At 46.1% G+C, this 15040-nt stretch overlaps 2 protein-coding genes across 8 annotated transcripts in view; both read right to left on the bottom strand.

The window, feature by feature from the left end:
• Positions 1 to 3361: 3361 nt before the first annotated feature.
• On the bottom strand, positions 3362 to 6803 carry TMEM265 (transmembrane protein 265). Its single transcript, XM_014556572.2, has 3 exons — positions 6349 to 6803; positions 5150 to 5320; positions 3362 to 3851 (listed from the first exon to the last, which is right to left on the bottom strand). The coding sequence occupies exons 2-3, from the start codon at positions 5315 to 5317 to the stop codon at positions 3690 to 3692; spliced, it is 330 nt and encodes a 109-aa protein (XP_014412058.1). The 5' UTR covers positions 5318 to 5320; positions 6349 to 6803; the 3' UTR covers positions 3362 to 3689.
• A 141-nt stretch (positions 6804 to 6944) lies between these two features.
• SRCAP (Snf2 related CREBBP activator protein) overlaps positions 6945 to 15040 on the bottom strand; it is a 30372-nt gene continuing 22276 nt past the window's right edge. For 3 of the 7 annotated variants that reach the window (XM_032460443.1, XM_032460442.1, XM_032460444.1), the window contains 9 exons: positions 14603 to 14868; positions 14264 to 14466; positions 12459 to 12628; positions 12112 to 12308; positions 11901 to 12015; positions 11576 to 11695; positions 10388 to 10582; positions 10159 to 10242; positions 6945 to 10051 (listed from right to left, as the gene is read on the bottom strand). In XM_032460443.1, the coding sequence (XP_032316334.1) occupies positions 7352 to 10051; positions 10159 to 10242; positions 10388 to 10582; positions 11576 to 11695; positions 11901 to 12015; positions 12112 to 12308; positions 12459 to 12628; positions 14264 to 14466; positions 14603 to 14868 (4050 nt within the window). In that variant the 3' untranslated portion in view covers positions 6945 to 7351. The remainder of the gene's footprint in view (positions 10052 to 10158; positions 10243 to 10387; positions 10583 to 11575; positions 11696 to 11900; positions 12016 to 12111; positions 12309 to 12458; positions 12629 to 14263; positions 14467 to 14602; positions 14869 to 15040) is intronic. The other 4 variants (XM_032460441.1, XM_032460440.1, XM_032460445.1 and 1 more) reach the window with 3 other exon arrangements.

The raw sequence follows: 15040 nt of genomic DNA on the forward strand, positions 1-15040 counted from the left end.
CAGAAAGTGAAAAAGATGGAGACTTAGACACATGAACCAGGTTTAAGTCAGAGACAAAACAAATAATGAGACTGAGAAGGCCATGAGGGAGTCTTCTGATGTCAGAGATGTTCTGTTCATCTAGGTGGTGATTACATAGGTGTTCATGTAAAAATATTCATCATCAGCACACTTAAGATCTGTATACTTTACTGTAGGTAAATTGTACCTCAGCAAAACAACTTAAGAAGACTAATGACAGTAATGGATATAACAAACTGAATTCAAAAATAATCTGAGACCATACTGACACTAAAAATTGTAAATAAATGGAGAAAAAGACCATCTTTATAGTAGAATGCCAACTAATAAATGTAGAAAGAATGATAAAGTTAAAACATCAACATTTTGTAAGCCTCACAATAATTGACTTGGGCAAAATCGGCATTAAAATTATTGGTGAATACTTGCTGGGGAACAGGATATTTATACAGATGACTTTTTTTTATTATAAAGGAAAAAAGGTATCTTTGCCTTGCAGAAATCTGACAGATACTACCTTAAAACTAAGTTGCCAATGTTACCAATAAAAGGACAAATTTGCATATGCCTCTTGATGTGATGTATTGAGGACATACAACTTATGTAATATTTCTGTCAAAAATGCATAATCTGAATCCAACCATAAGAACTCAAATTGAGAGATATTCTACAAACTGGCCTCACCTCAAAACGCCATGAAAGACAAAAAAAAAAAAAAAAAAAAAAAAAAAGAATGGATGAGGACCTACTAAAAGTTGAAGACTATGGCCTGAACTCATCCTTACAAACACCTCCTGACATTTTCTAAGTACAAAGCACCACATTTCAGTGATAATCACCTCTAACCCTACAGATCCCTGGGAAGTTCCTAAAAAATTTAAACCCTTTTGCCTTCCTGGGGGTTTCAATGAAAGGCGCTGTGGTTACTGAGCTCATTTTATAAATGAGAAAACCAAGTCTTGAGGGGAGAATTATTTGAAAAAGCAGGGTAATAATGAAGAGAGTCAACTGTGAAGAACATGTGCTTTGTATTATTAAACCAACCAACCAACCTAGGTTTGAATGCAACCCCTGCTGCTTATTATGAGACACTGGATATGCTTCTTGAAACTTTTGAAATGTAAAAGCTATAAAATGGGATTATACTACCTACCTCATTAGAGTGTATGAAAATATTGCATGTAATAAGATACAGTATTTGGCACACGTTAAAAAAATGTTGAAGACTAAAGAGATACAACAAATTAAATATAATGAGTGTTCCTACACTGGACCCTAAAGCAGAATTTGCTATAAAGGACATTATTGGGACAACTGGCAAGTTTGAATATGAACTATGTATTAGAATATAATATTGTAGGGGTAGGCTACAGCTCAAGTGGTAGAGAGCATGCTTAGCATGCATGAGGGTCCTGGGTTCAGTCCCCAGTACCTCCTTAAAAAATAAATAAATAAACAAACCTAATTACCTCCCCCCACCACACAAAATATATATAGAATATAATATTGTATTGATGTTAACGTCTCTGAATTAAATAGTTATACTGTAGTTATGCAAGAGAATACCCTTGTTCTTAGGAGATAGATTATGAAGTCTTTAGAGATGAAGGGCATTCAACTTACCCTCAAATGGTTAGATTATATATTTAGAAAGATAAAAAAGCAAATGTGGTGAAATGTTAGACTATAAATCTAGGTGGAGTACACGAGTTCGCTGTACTATTCTACTGTTCTATAGATTTGAAATTTTTTCAAAGTAGAGTTAAAAAATAGCAAGAGCTAATATAATCAGTTTTGAGGGGATGGGATATTCTCTTCTAGTAAACTGAAACTGCTAATTAATAAAATATTAGCTTTAAAAAAGTTTTTGTAGAAAATCTATCTAAAATGAGTTATCCTCACACCAATTAAATCAGGATTTCTGGGGGGTAAGGCTCAGGCTTTTTAAGGCTCCAGGAGGTTCCACTGTGAAGCCAAGGTTCAGAACCACTACTGTATGTATGGCTTGTACACATTGTTGTAATTCTAACCTCTGGGACCAATGATGGGTTCTCTTCACTTTTCCTTCCTGCAGCACTTTGAAACACTGAAGATCATCATGTGCCTCTCCTTCCCCTTTAATCTCTCTTCAGTGTGCAACATCTCTAATTTCTTTAGGTGCTCTGCTGATCTCTGCATTATGGTAAAGTAACCCAAAAACTCCATCCCAGACCACATGTACTCCAGGAGACATGTACTAGAATGTCCAAAGCAGCATGATTCGTAATATCCCAAAACAGGAACATTGCAAAAGTCCACTAACAGAAAATGGGTACATTGTAATATAGTCATATAATGGAATACTATACAGTAAATGAAAACTATGGCTACATCAAATATTGATGTATCTCACAATGTTAAGTAAAAGAAGCAAGATACACAATGACTAGGGGGGTGGAGGGTGGGAAGGGATAGATTGGGATTTCAAAATCGTAAAAAAAATAAAAAAAAAAAAGACACACAATGAATACATGTGATTCCATTTATATAGTGTTCAAATGCAGGCAAAACTAAACTACATTGTTAGAAGTCTGAATACCTGTGGGTAACACAAGAAAATACCTGTGGGAAGAAAGGAAGTAGTGAGTGCGAGGGGTATAAAGGAGGATTTGGAGTGCAGGCAATGTTCAATTTCTTGACTGAATAGTGGTTTTTCAGATGTTTTCTTTGTGTTAATTTATTGAGCTTTGCATTTGTTCTGGCTATTTTCCTTTATGTGTGATACACCTCACAAAAATTTAAAAAATGTTTAGAATATTATCATGAGGCTCAAGATAAAGGATATGAAGATTCATTATAATCATACAAACCTCCACATACAGGGTTGCTGTTATCCAAACCTTTCACTACTCTTCTGACTCTGGAACTAAACTGTCTGGATTGAATTCCAGCTCTGCCACTTACTAGCTGTGTCACCTTCGGTAATCTGTGCCTATTTCCTCAACTATAAAATAAGAACAATTGTACCTACTATTGAGTGATCTTGAGGCCTGAAGAAGTGAAGAAATATAAAATGCTTAGAACACAGCCTGGAACATAGTAAGTACTCAATAAACAGTAGCTGCTGCTATGACTCTTCCTCTCTGGCCTCAGGGTCTCTGTTGATATGTAAGGGAGAAGCTTGGATGTTTCCAAGAAGGGAAACTTCCAGAAGAAGGAAAAAGGGGGGGGGGGAATCCTTTCCTCCTCTTGGAACTCCTAGGTAAGGGGAGATGCAGACTTCTGCCATTAGTCAGATGTCTAGCCTGGCTCTCACCAAGGGCCCAGGGAAAAGCAAAAGAAGAAAAATTAAACAAGAGCATTTCACCACTAAAAAAGAGTTTTATTACAAAACAAATACTAATAAAATCAGGCCTGGTCTTCAACCCCACCTCCTGGAGGCCCCGAGGATGGGGTAGGTTGTGGGGAATAGGGGATGGTGAGCACTGAAAGAACAGAGCAGGCTGACCTCCCCTCATCAGTCTCAGCTGCTGCCTCCTTTTATAAGGGCTAAAGAGCTCTTCCAAAGTCCTTTGAGAGAAGCACCATCCTTCCAGCCAGGAAGTACCACTGTTCGCACTGGACCCTAGCAATGTCGCACTGCAGGATCCAGGAGGTGTCGGCTAACTCTCAGCAGAGGCCACCCAGGGTCACTCAGCCTGGGCGATGGCGTAGGAGAGCAGCCATAGAAGCACAGGGCCCAGGATAAGGACAGCAAGCCAGGTGGCAAAGCTGGCCAGGATGAACCTCCGGGCCCGGGCCCCCCAGTGCATTGCCTCCTCCAACCGGCCTGCCTTATGCCGCTCTTCCGCCTGTGGGGGTAGGTTTTTGGTTAGGTTCTCCCCCTGCTTCTGCTCCCCAAATGCCCACGGCCCCACTCCAACCCTACATCTTTGTCATGGCTCAAAACCTCACACCCACAACGTCCACCTCTCTTTCCAGTTTCTCTCTCATATCTCATCTGCAAAGTAAGGTACCCACTCTGCTCTTCCTCCTTTACAGGATGGCTGTTGTTAGCTCACAAGATCACTTATGGGAAAGTATTTTTCAGTCATTTTATTCCCCATTCTTTTCTATTCATCCCAGATTCATTCAGAATTTGGAATTCATGGCAAGAAATAGTGAGCTATCTTGGAGTATTTCACTCATGTCCAATCAAACAACACCTAATTAATATCTCATTAGCCTAATGGGCCTCATCTTTTTCCATTAAGGATTTTTTTAAAAATGATTTTGCCCTAAGGAAACCCAGAAATTCTTATGATGATAAAAATACAGCTTCTGGTTAAAATATAACTAAGGTTAAGGGATTCCAGTATGATGTTTAAGTTAGCCTTTGTGGACTTTCGAAAGGTATGCAGTCTCTGTTAGATGTTTTGAAGTGGTGAAGCCCTCTCAAAACTCCCATAGCTTCTCCTGGACTCTACAGGTTGGTCTAATTACTGCTCAGCTGCCCTGAGTCTTGCCCCTTCCAATGCATCCTCTATGTAGTAGGCCCTGAGATTGGATTTTACTGAAACCCAAATTTGACCATGCTGTTCTCCTTTGCAAAAATCCTTGAAAGGCTCCCCAGTACTTCCTAAATAAAGCTGAAACTCCTAAGCACAGCACTGGAGGTTCTCGGGAATCTGGGCCCTCCAGCTTCATCTCTCACTATTATTCCTCACTGGTTTAGTCATGCTGAACTAATGGTCCAGGTTGCCTGTGCTCTCTTCACCTGGAACACCCTTTCACTCTTATTCATTCATCTTTTAAGATTACGTTCTTGCCACTCCCTTACGATGCCTTTCCTGTCACCTACTCTACTACACACAAACATATAACTGCACACACATATCCTCCCTAGCTCCCAGAATACCCTGTGCTTCCTCTATTAAAGTACTGGTGAGCTGCCTTTTGTTAACAATTACCCATTTTCACAGTCATCTCTTTCATTAGGCTGTTGGCCCTTTGACTGCAGGAACCATGTCTTATTCTTATTTCTGGCACCAGGGCCATAGCCAAGCTTTAATAAGTACTTATTGTTTGAACGATGTAGACAAATCAGGTATACAGAACCATTGCCTTAATACACTCACACCCCTGCTCCCATAGGAACTGCATTCCTCACCTTGATGGCAAACACAAGGGCCAGGACTCCCAGGCAAGAGCAGCCACATACAACGCTAGTAGCTGCCAAGTAGCGGAGGCGGAGCCAGCAGCAGCGAATGGGGGATGGAGAATGAGCAGCTTCCATGTTGCTCACCAAGACCTCCACTGCCTTTTCCTCGTCCTCCATCACCTGTGGGCGATACAGTCAAGACACTTATAAGCCCAACAACTGAGCCCTTGGTTTGCCTTGCTCAGACTCTACCCCTCTCTGATCACATCCTCATGGCCTATACCAACTCTCAGAAAGGTTGCCTCACTGGGAATTCCCCAAGTGACTCACAGACCAAGAGGAAACATGCAGCTGGAATCCTTTCTCCTCAGCCTAAGATTCCGAGTCTTTAAAGGCAAGCTAGTGTGAACACAGCATTATCTGTATTACTGTTTTGAAAGTGGGGAGAAACAAAATGACAGGGGCACCCTGAGAAGCAGTAGAGAAAAACAGAATCCCAAGAAGTACTAGGAATCTGAGACTAACCAAGTCAATGATTTTAAACTGTTTTTCAAAAGGCCCTAAAATTCCTTGAAGTACCTTAGAGGCTGCTCTCAAATATTAAGGAGGGGGTCAGAGAATGGCACCTTAGGCCCTGTACCCCACTTCAAGCAAAGGAGCAATTTCCTATGAAAACAGTTTTGGGATAGGGGAAAAACCACTCACCTAAGCTTTTATAGATGAAGAAACTGAACATTAGAAAGATCTCACCTCCCCAAATCAGTCTCCCTTTCTATGTTGACTCCCTGCCACCTCCTCTCTCAATTTTAACTCATGCTATACACAATCAAATTAACACTCTAGACTCCAAATGACCTCATAACCCACACAGAAACCGGCATAATGATGCTGTACTTAATCATTTCTCATCTAATTCTCAGAGCTCTGGCATCAAGCCACTTTTCTACCTTCATTTCTATTCCCCTACATTCTAAACAAAATGGAACCATCTGCAGTTCTCTGAACACAAGTAACAAAAGCTACAAAAGGGGAAATACAAGGGGCAAGACAACCAAAGAATGATATATGCCACACAAAGCTGTAGGAGAAAGGATGTGAGGAAAGAACTCAGATGAGGTAAAGACAGATACAGTCACCAGGGGGAAAAAACAAGGAGAGGATCTAGGGAACTGAGATCAGAGACAATGTAAAAATGAACAGGGACTTACCTGGCTATAGGCCTTGAAGGACTGTGAGTTTCGGCTCCAGCCTCAGGTTTGATTTGGCTTGGGTGGAGATGGAACTGACTCAGGGCTCCAAGCCAAGCCCAAGGGTGGGGTTGGGTGGCCAGCCACCATCTGAAGAGCCCCAGGAGCTCGGAAGGGGGTGGGGCTGACTCAAACCAGTTTGGCTAGATGGAGAAAAGCAAGGGAAGGCAAAGGATGGAGCAACAGGATGTAGGATGCCTGCCTTCTGGAAAGGGAGTGAAAGCACCTGAGAAAGAGGGATAAAAGCAACAAAAAGTCTGAGGCATCAGATAGCTCTGAAGGAAAGTCCAGGAACCAAGGGACTAGAAGGGAGGAGAGAAAAATGTGAGTCTGAAGGACTTAAAATTGACACTTCAGGGAAAGGTACCCTACCAGATCAGACTTGCCATTCTCTTCTCTTCTTGGGTGGAGATTTCTGCCTCAAAGATACGTAACTCTGGGTTAGAGATCAGGTACTAAGGTCTTGGAAAGAGCAAGCAAGAGGAGAAAAACGATGCCCAAGTTCCCACCCAACCCTCCACCAGACCAGAAAATCAGAAGCCTCCTTACGCGGATGCTCATACAGAAACTAAGTTTATTATTTTTTCTTCTTAAAAAAAAAAAAGAAAAAAAAAGAAAAAGAAAACTCATTGTAGAGAGAAGCCCCTCCCCCTTCCCCTAAGGGTGGGGGGCTGTAAAAGATAGCTGGGGGATCAAGTACAAGGGGGTGGGGACAGAGACTATCTTGCCACCCTTAACACTGCCCAGCCATGTGGGGTGGAAGGGAAGGGGGATATGTGAAAAGCCCCGTTTCCATGACAACCGGTTGCCTACCCCCTACTTTGGTGGAAAGAAGGGAGAAGGCCCCTGTCTCCCTGGAGAATTTCTCCCTCTCGAAAGACTTCAAGTAGTGGTTAACAGAGTCAGGCCTGGTCGCGGAGGGAGAGGGGCCATGGCGGAAAGTCTAGGTGGAGGGGCAGCCCACTCACGTCTTGGCCTTGCGGCCTCTGTGACTAATGGCAGGGCCAGCCAAGTGGGGAGGGGCACTGCTGCGCAAGATGCGCTGGTCCCCTTGGTTGGTGGCCCCACCAAGCCGGCGGGGGCCAGGCCGGCGGCGTGGTGTCCCGTCCCCTTCCTCCTCCTCACCTGAGGCTTCAGCCTCTGACTCCTCTACTGAACCCTCAGGCCCCAGGGGACTTGGAGGTTGCAGGCGGCTCCGCTTTACCAGCCCAGGACCACCGCCAACTGAGGCCCCTGCCCGTTTGCGAGGCACCTTCTCAGTCTCTAGTGGGGGGACTAGAGACCCTGGACGCAGCCGGGTGGAGCGCAGTTTTGGAGCTAACGAGACCACAGGAGGTGTCAATTCTAACCCGCCTGGCCCACTATCTGCTAAATCCAGGTCATCCTGAATTACAGCCACCACCATGGACCCTTCACTCTTCCGTCCCCGCATTCCCTCTGCTTCAAGCCGTAAACGGGCCAGGCGGGTGAGGGGGCGGCTTCCATCCTCATCAGAGGAACTACCCTCACTCTCCCCCTGGCCCTGGGGTTGCCGCTGCTTCCCCAATCCATAGCTTTCGAGGCCAGAAGAACTGTCACGGTCCAAGAGAGGGAGCTGGCTGGGCCGAGGTGATGGAGGATTCTTGGGAGGTCGGCCCCGCTTCCGCTTGGGTGGGGATGTTGAAATGGTGAGAGTGGTGACAGTGTTGGCGACAGTAGCAGTGGGACAGGCTAGGAGTGGTGGGAGTGGTGGCAGGGGTGGTGGTAGCGGGAGTGGCTGTGTCCGGCTCTCTAGGTTGCCATCCCCTGGAGAGGAAATGGTCCCAGGAATGGGCAAATCTCGGGCCTTAGGGGGCCGCCCACGCCTTCTTTTCTCCACAGGTGATAGGATGATGGGCTCGGGTCTATGAATTGGCTGGGGTCCAAGAGGCTGGGGCCCAGGAATAAGCTGGGGTGCCAGCACAGGCTCCGCAACAATAAGGGTCTCAGCCCCAGGGACTGGGTCAGTCCCATTGGTTTTTCCCTTAGAAGTGGATGAAGGTGCCTCATCCACCCCTCGCCCAGCATCTGCTGGAGACCTGTTCTTCTTGGGGGGCCTCCCCCTCCGACGTTTCACAGCAGGAGGGGTGATGGCAAGTAGTGCCCCTTCTCCATTTTCTGGGCTGCCCCCACCAGTCACCCCCAGCTCAATGCGACGGCGAGCTATGAAGGGCTGCTGGGTTGGGGTGGGCAGTGTGGATGGGGGAGCAGCTTCACAGGGACCACTGGTGGGAGGTGAGGATTCTGGCCCCGACATGCTGCGGGCAGACGGACTTCCCGGGCTGGCACCAGTCTCAGAGACTCCAGGCACTAGGGTGCTGGCAGTTCCCCGCTGCTGTCGTCGTCGCCGCACCAGTTCCTTTTCCTCTACCACAGTCACTAGCCGTCCTGGCAGCTTGCGAAGCACTTTGGGACCTGGAGACTGCCCTGGCCTACCAGCCCCCTGACCCCTAATTTCTACATCGGCACTGGTACGACGCCGAGGGGGCCGGGCAGGCGAAGGACCCTCAGGTGTGGAGGTGGCTGAGGATGAGGTTGATGGGGCTGTGACCTCAGCTTGTTCAGCTGAAATAAGTTCCTGTGGTTTCTCTGGGGTACAGGTTGGGGTCTGGGCCTCCACCAGCTCTTCTGAGTTCTTGTCAGCCTCCAGTGGCTCCTGAAGTAGCTCATCAGATGCTGCTGAAGGTGGGAGCTCCAGCCTATGGCTCTCACTCAGACACGCGGGCACCTCCTCACCATCAGGCAGCACTGAGAGAATGGTCGCCTCTGCAGGCTCGGGCACTTCCTGCTCTTGACCGTTGGGGACGCTGCCAGCCGCCAGGGTTGGGCTAGGTGCAGAAGAGGTGAGAGAAAGGTTCTTCTCTGACATAGGCAGGATCTCAACAGCAACTGGTAACAGATCCTTAGGGGGCACAAGAGTAACTGGGGAAGTCTCGGAGCTGGCCTTCTCAGCCAGCTCCAGGGACTCAGTAGATGCCACTGCTTGTGCACATAGTTCTGCCTCAGGCCCCAAGCCCAAGGGGAGGTTGGTGACTGGTGGGGAAATGGGCACAGAAGGTAGACCAAGCAGGAGAGGGGAGGAAGGAGTTAAGAGAGAAGTTTGGGCTGGAGGTGGAGTATGAGCTGGTGGAGGGGTACAAGCAGCAGGAGGGGTACAGGCAGAAGAACAAGAGGGTGGAATCTGTGCAGGTGGAAGAGGGGGAGAAGGCAAGATATGGACAGGAAGCATGGTTACTGGATTTGGGGCTGAAGTGGGGATCGGGGCAGAAACTGGGACAGGGATTGGGGCAGGAATTGCAGCAGGAGCTGGAGCTGGAGTGGGTCGAGGCCTAGGTGCTGGCCGGGAAACTCGCTCCCTGGCAGGGCTGTAGCGGGTGGGTGTGGAGGTGCTGCGGGTATGATGGGTGGATGTGACAGGAGTGTGGTTTGCCCCTTGAGTCTCAGCCCGGGCTCCACGAAGACGCTCACTGACGCGAGTCCCTGGCCTTTCAGGGGCCTTGGCCTTCTTACTGCGCCGGTGGCTGCCTCCACCAGTCCCACAGGAAACCTCATCCCCAGCCCCTGGCCCCTCCTCCTCCTCTTGGGGTAGGCGGAACACCTCCTCCTTGGCTTGGTCCAGGTCCTTGCGGGCAGCTTCCACTTGCTCCTACCAACAACAGAGCCCAAGGAGTGGTCAGAGGGAGGCAAGCAGGGCGGGGAGTGGTGGAAAGCAGCCACTTTTCACTTCTATCCCCACTCCCGCGAAATACTCACTTCTGCCTGCTTGAGCTCCTCTCGGCTCACCTCCTCCAGTGAGGCTTCCAGGAATTTCATGGCATAGCGTTCAATGGGGGTCAGCTATGGGGAAGAGCAGTGGTGATGAACATAGGGACCTGGTGCCCAGCGCCCATCATCCTTGATTATTTTCACCAGGGAAGACAGAAGGGTCACAGAGTCCAGAGGAATGAGGGTGAGGCTGAGATCTAGTGGAGCCAACACTGACCTGTTCCACAAGGGCAGCAATTTCCTGTTCAGCCCGGGACATCTCCTCATCTTCAGCCCCAGGTCGACCAGCCTCCTCTCCCTCACCAGCAGGAAACCCATCATTCTCATTGAATTCTGCAAGCTCAGCCACCTGTTCAGCCTTGGCCTGGGTGGCCGCACGGATATCCTCTTCATCCTCAGCCCGGCACAATGCCTATGAGGGTATGGGGAAAGAAAACATGTGAATTAAAGAACTTCATATCCTGTGATTTGATTCTGGTAAATGTTTGAGGCCAAGTTTACACCAAACCAGGTTTACATCAGAACTCAACTCTCTTCTAAGCCCCCCAAATTACCAAAGCAATGCAGTGGTCCCCATAAAATGGAATAGGTTCAACCAGGAGTTCCACCAGAGACAAAAACAACTATTTCAGAGACCTCTATTTCCACTTCTTTTCCATTCAAGTCAGCCTTAGAACTCTTTAAAAAGCAGTCCCAGAAAGTCCTGAGCACGAAAAAAATTCACAATTCTTTTTTGCACTGAGTGTTTCAAGACAACAGACTAACCACATCTGATTATTCCTCTGAGATGAATATCTAGGGAGCTCAAACCAAAGTCACTGAGGGAAATAGCCTGGAGCATGCTCAGCAATGAGAGAAAGGCACTTAGTAGGAAAAAGCTTCTCCATGATAATCCACACCTGTAGTTCCTAAACCTCTACTTCTGAAAAAATACAAATGCCCAGACCTCATTTCTCAAAAATGATTTAGTAGATTTTGAGATGGGGCTCGGGAATCAACCTTTTTCAAAGCCTTCCAAATGATTCTAGTATGCATCAGTGTTGGAAAATGAGTTTTACACCATATACGAAGCACTTCTTACATTCACTACGCCATTTAATCCTCACTTCCTTCCTTCTCATATAGTACTTCAGAAAAGTGAAAAGCAAAGCTCAAAAGGTTAAATGGACTTGGCTTAACAAATACAATTATTAAAAAGCACTGTTGGAACTCAAACCTGGAACTGAGGACTCCAAATCCTGTCTGTTTTCTACCTATGAAATCATGTGAACCAATAAGCAATCTCCTCACAACTATCAAAGGCCAACTATAATCTCAGAATCAGCAGAAAGAGTTCTTTCCCCTGGGACAAGCTCATCAGACAACCATTAGCTCTACTCTAGGGACTGCCCACTTGTTTTTTCACCTGCTCTAGGATCTGGGTCTGCTTGCTGGCCACAGTCTCTTCTTCATCTTCAGGGGCAGAGGGTACAGATGAGCCAGATGGCTCCTCCAGAGGCATATCAAACAGCTCTCGGATGGTCTGCTTTGGAAAGAACACAAGAAAAGTGTCAGAGCCAATGGAATGCTGATCCCATGTCTACTGCTCTAAGGCTGATAGCTCTTAGAAGTACCAGAAATACCAGTGGCTGAAGAGGCAAGTCTGTGGAGGTCAAAGCATCCTTTTTAATAAGCAGTAGTATCTCCTACAGATGCAGTTCTCTCCTGCATAGGGTGGAAGACCTTAGTACCTGTTTAAAATAGGCTGTGGTGAAGTTGCCTCCCTCAATAGCCATGTCTCCCAACATTCTCTTCTGATTTGCCTTTTTTAGGATGTTCTCCTCCACTGTCCGTTCACTGATAAGCCTAGAGGGTGATGAAGGCCACATGTAAACAGCCAAATACATCAATAAAAATCCTATCAGCAAAAGGAAAGCAAGGTGAGGGGAGACTAGGCAATACCTATATATGTGGACATCTCGAGTCTGGCCAATTCGGTGACAGCGATCCTGGGCCTGAGCATCCATGGTAGGATTCCAGTCGCTGTCATAAAAAACAACAGTGTCTGCCCCCGTCAGGTTCACGCCCACACCCCCACTTCGAGTTGAAAGGATGAAGCAGAATATGCGTTTGTCTGCATTGAATCGTTCCATCAAGGCCTAGAGGAAAAGGGAAAAAAAGATAGTATTGGGAGACATATCCCCAAAAATAGATCAAGGCTTAGTGGGGCCCCTCCTGGGACTCTGAGGCCTAGAAAAAGGAGACAGAACCCGAAGTGAGCCTCTAAGGGCAGCAGATGCCTGGGTTACCTGTCTCTGTTCAACTCTAGTAGACCCATCCAGACGCAAGTAGAGGTGGCCATGGTAGGTGAGAAACTGCTCCAAGACATCTAGCATTCGGGTCATCTGGGTGAATATGAGCACCCGGTGGCCCTCCGCCTTGAGCTGTCGCAACAGCACTGCCAATGTTTGCAATTTTCCTGAAGAGATATGAAGGGGTACAGGGAACTAGCTGTAAGCTGGAATGGGGAGAACATTCAGCACTGGAAGGCTGTATAGCTGAAAGATAAAGCTTTTAGGCTAGGATTTCAATTTACCCAGGGGATCAAAAATATTTTTTATATATTTTCTTCCCTTAAGGGTTCCCCTCTTCAGTCTACTCCTGTCTTGGCTCTGACTTCTTTCAGTCTAGCTTGGAGTAGAGTAACACAGACCCTCCAGGGGAAAAAGAGAAATCCTCAATGGTGTATAAGCAAGAGATCTTTAAGTACTACACTGAGTTATACCAGCTGAAACACAGAACAGATTTATAAGATAGATACCAACAAATCCAACAATGTCATGACTTATAGACAGAGACTGAAGGTCACTGAGATCAGAACCATATAGGCAGGATCTCATGAGATTAGCTAGTCTAACCTCCCATTAAACATAGAAATAACTTCTATAACATTTCTGAGTAAGTCAGTTTCAACACTTTTAACAAAAACTTTCAATTCATCTATTCCGAATGGTTTCAAATGTTACAGAATTATTTTTGACTGAATTATTTATTGAGCACATACTAGTAAAAATCCTGCTGACTTTTTTATATTCTAACATATAAGCAATCTCTAAACATGTTACAATAGAAATATCTGTGCAGGTTTGTGGCAGAAACTAATCACTACTGTCCAACAGCCATTCTTGGTTAACAGAACCTGATTAACATTGTAGACACCTGGCAGAGATCTCTTTTTCCCAGGGAAGACATACCCCAAACCAACCCTAGGTGATGAATCATTATTGGACTAAATAAACCACAGTTCCTCTTTGCCATTACCCTTTCAGTGATTGTTCTAAGGATGGGCATAAAGCCCAATTTGAGCCAAGGAGTTTTGAATCAGTCAACTGAAGGGTTTTCTTTTCTCAGAAAAAATAAAGACTTGCTAGGAGTGTTCTGTCTCAACCCCTCGCTTCCTGCTTTGAACACTGGTGTACTCCCTGGAGTTACAGCAGGCATCTGAAGACCATAAAGAAATAACTATGAGAATAAAAAGATAAAAGCTAAGGATAGCAGGCAAAGTCCTGGGTCCATGAAGATGCCACTAATCCACTTAACCTGCCATATACCACCATTCTCAGCATTTCTCATTAAGTAAACAATAAGTGATCTTGTGGTATAGCCACTATTGGTTAGTTTTGTTTCTTGTGGCCAAATTCATTCTAACCAGTAAGATTCTAACCAAAAGACAAGAATCTTTGCCTTTTCCCAAAACAAAATCTACTATTTACTGTAGTTTTGTACCACCATACACCTTTCCCTGTAAATCTGAAAACTTCATGCTGTGCTATCTCATTTGCTATTGTGTCCCAAATGAATAGCAAAATATAACAGATGCTCACAAAATAATCACTGAATAAATGAGCTAGCACACATTTTCAACTTTCATCAAAGTCAAATTCATGAATGCCAAGAAAACTCATCATAAGGCCTACCCATAAGCATAACCTAAAAAACTGCCTAATGTTTCATGAAATCCAGAGACTTCATGTACAGCATCCCTCTGATATAGTAGTCTTGATACTAAGACAAAAAAATGGTCAAGGGGATCCTCACTAGCCAATGAACTCACCACAATCATACTGGATGAGCCTCAAGTCAGGAAACTGGGTGCGCATGTTACACACAATACGGTGCAAAGGACGAGCCCGGGGCCAGAGCTCACAGGCCAATTGCTCCTGGAAGGATGCCTGACGTGGAGCCAGCCAAGGAGGTGGATGGCAGGCATGCAAGGAAGGGGGAGGTGCCTCCACAGGAGGCATGACAAAGATGAACCTGTAAAAAGAAGGTAAGCAGTATAAAACATGGAACTCTGAAAGGCCCTAGAAGTTAGCACCTTCATCAGTCCTAAATGCTACATCCACTCAGAGGCCCCAAGACCCACTTCCCATTAGCACTTAGCCCTGCCAACCTCTCAATGATTTCTGACAGCTGGTCTAGTCGTTGCTGGGGAAACAGTACAGCCTGGCGGGCAGCCTCGGTATAAGTCCAAAAGGTGGGGTGGCTGGGGCCAGGAGAACGAGGGCCGATGGGGCTGGCAACAGGTTGGGGCAGGGTACAGAAATCCAGGACTTCAGTCCCATACACAGGTGCCAGGGCCCCATGAGCCTCACTAAGTTGGAAAATCCGTTCCAGGCGTTCAGACCGCTGCCGCTTCCGCTTTTCCTCCAGAGAGTCCTTAGGAAGAGAGGAGAAAAACACAGAAAAAGTAATCAGCGTCCTCACAGAAAACCAAGCAGTTCCTCCCCAAATTAAACACAATCTATGGAAACCTAAGATACAAAAATACACTATGCTTTTTGTTTTCCAAGGTCTCAATGAGACTTATTACTTTCATGATGTTAAATTA

Source organism: Camelus ferus, chromosome 18, assembly GCF_009834535.1.
Source record: "Camelus ferus isolate YT-003-E chromosome 18, BCGSAC_Cfer_1.0, whole genome shotgun sequence".
NCBI lineage: Eukaryota > Metazoa > Chordata > Mammalia > Artiodactyla > Camelidae > Camelus > Camelus ferus.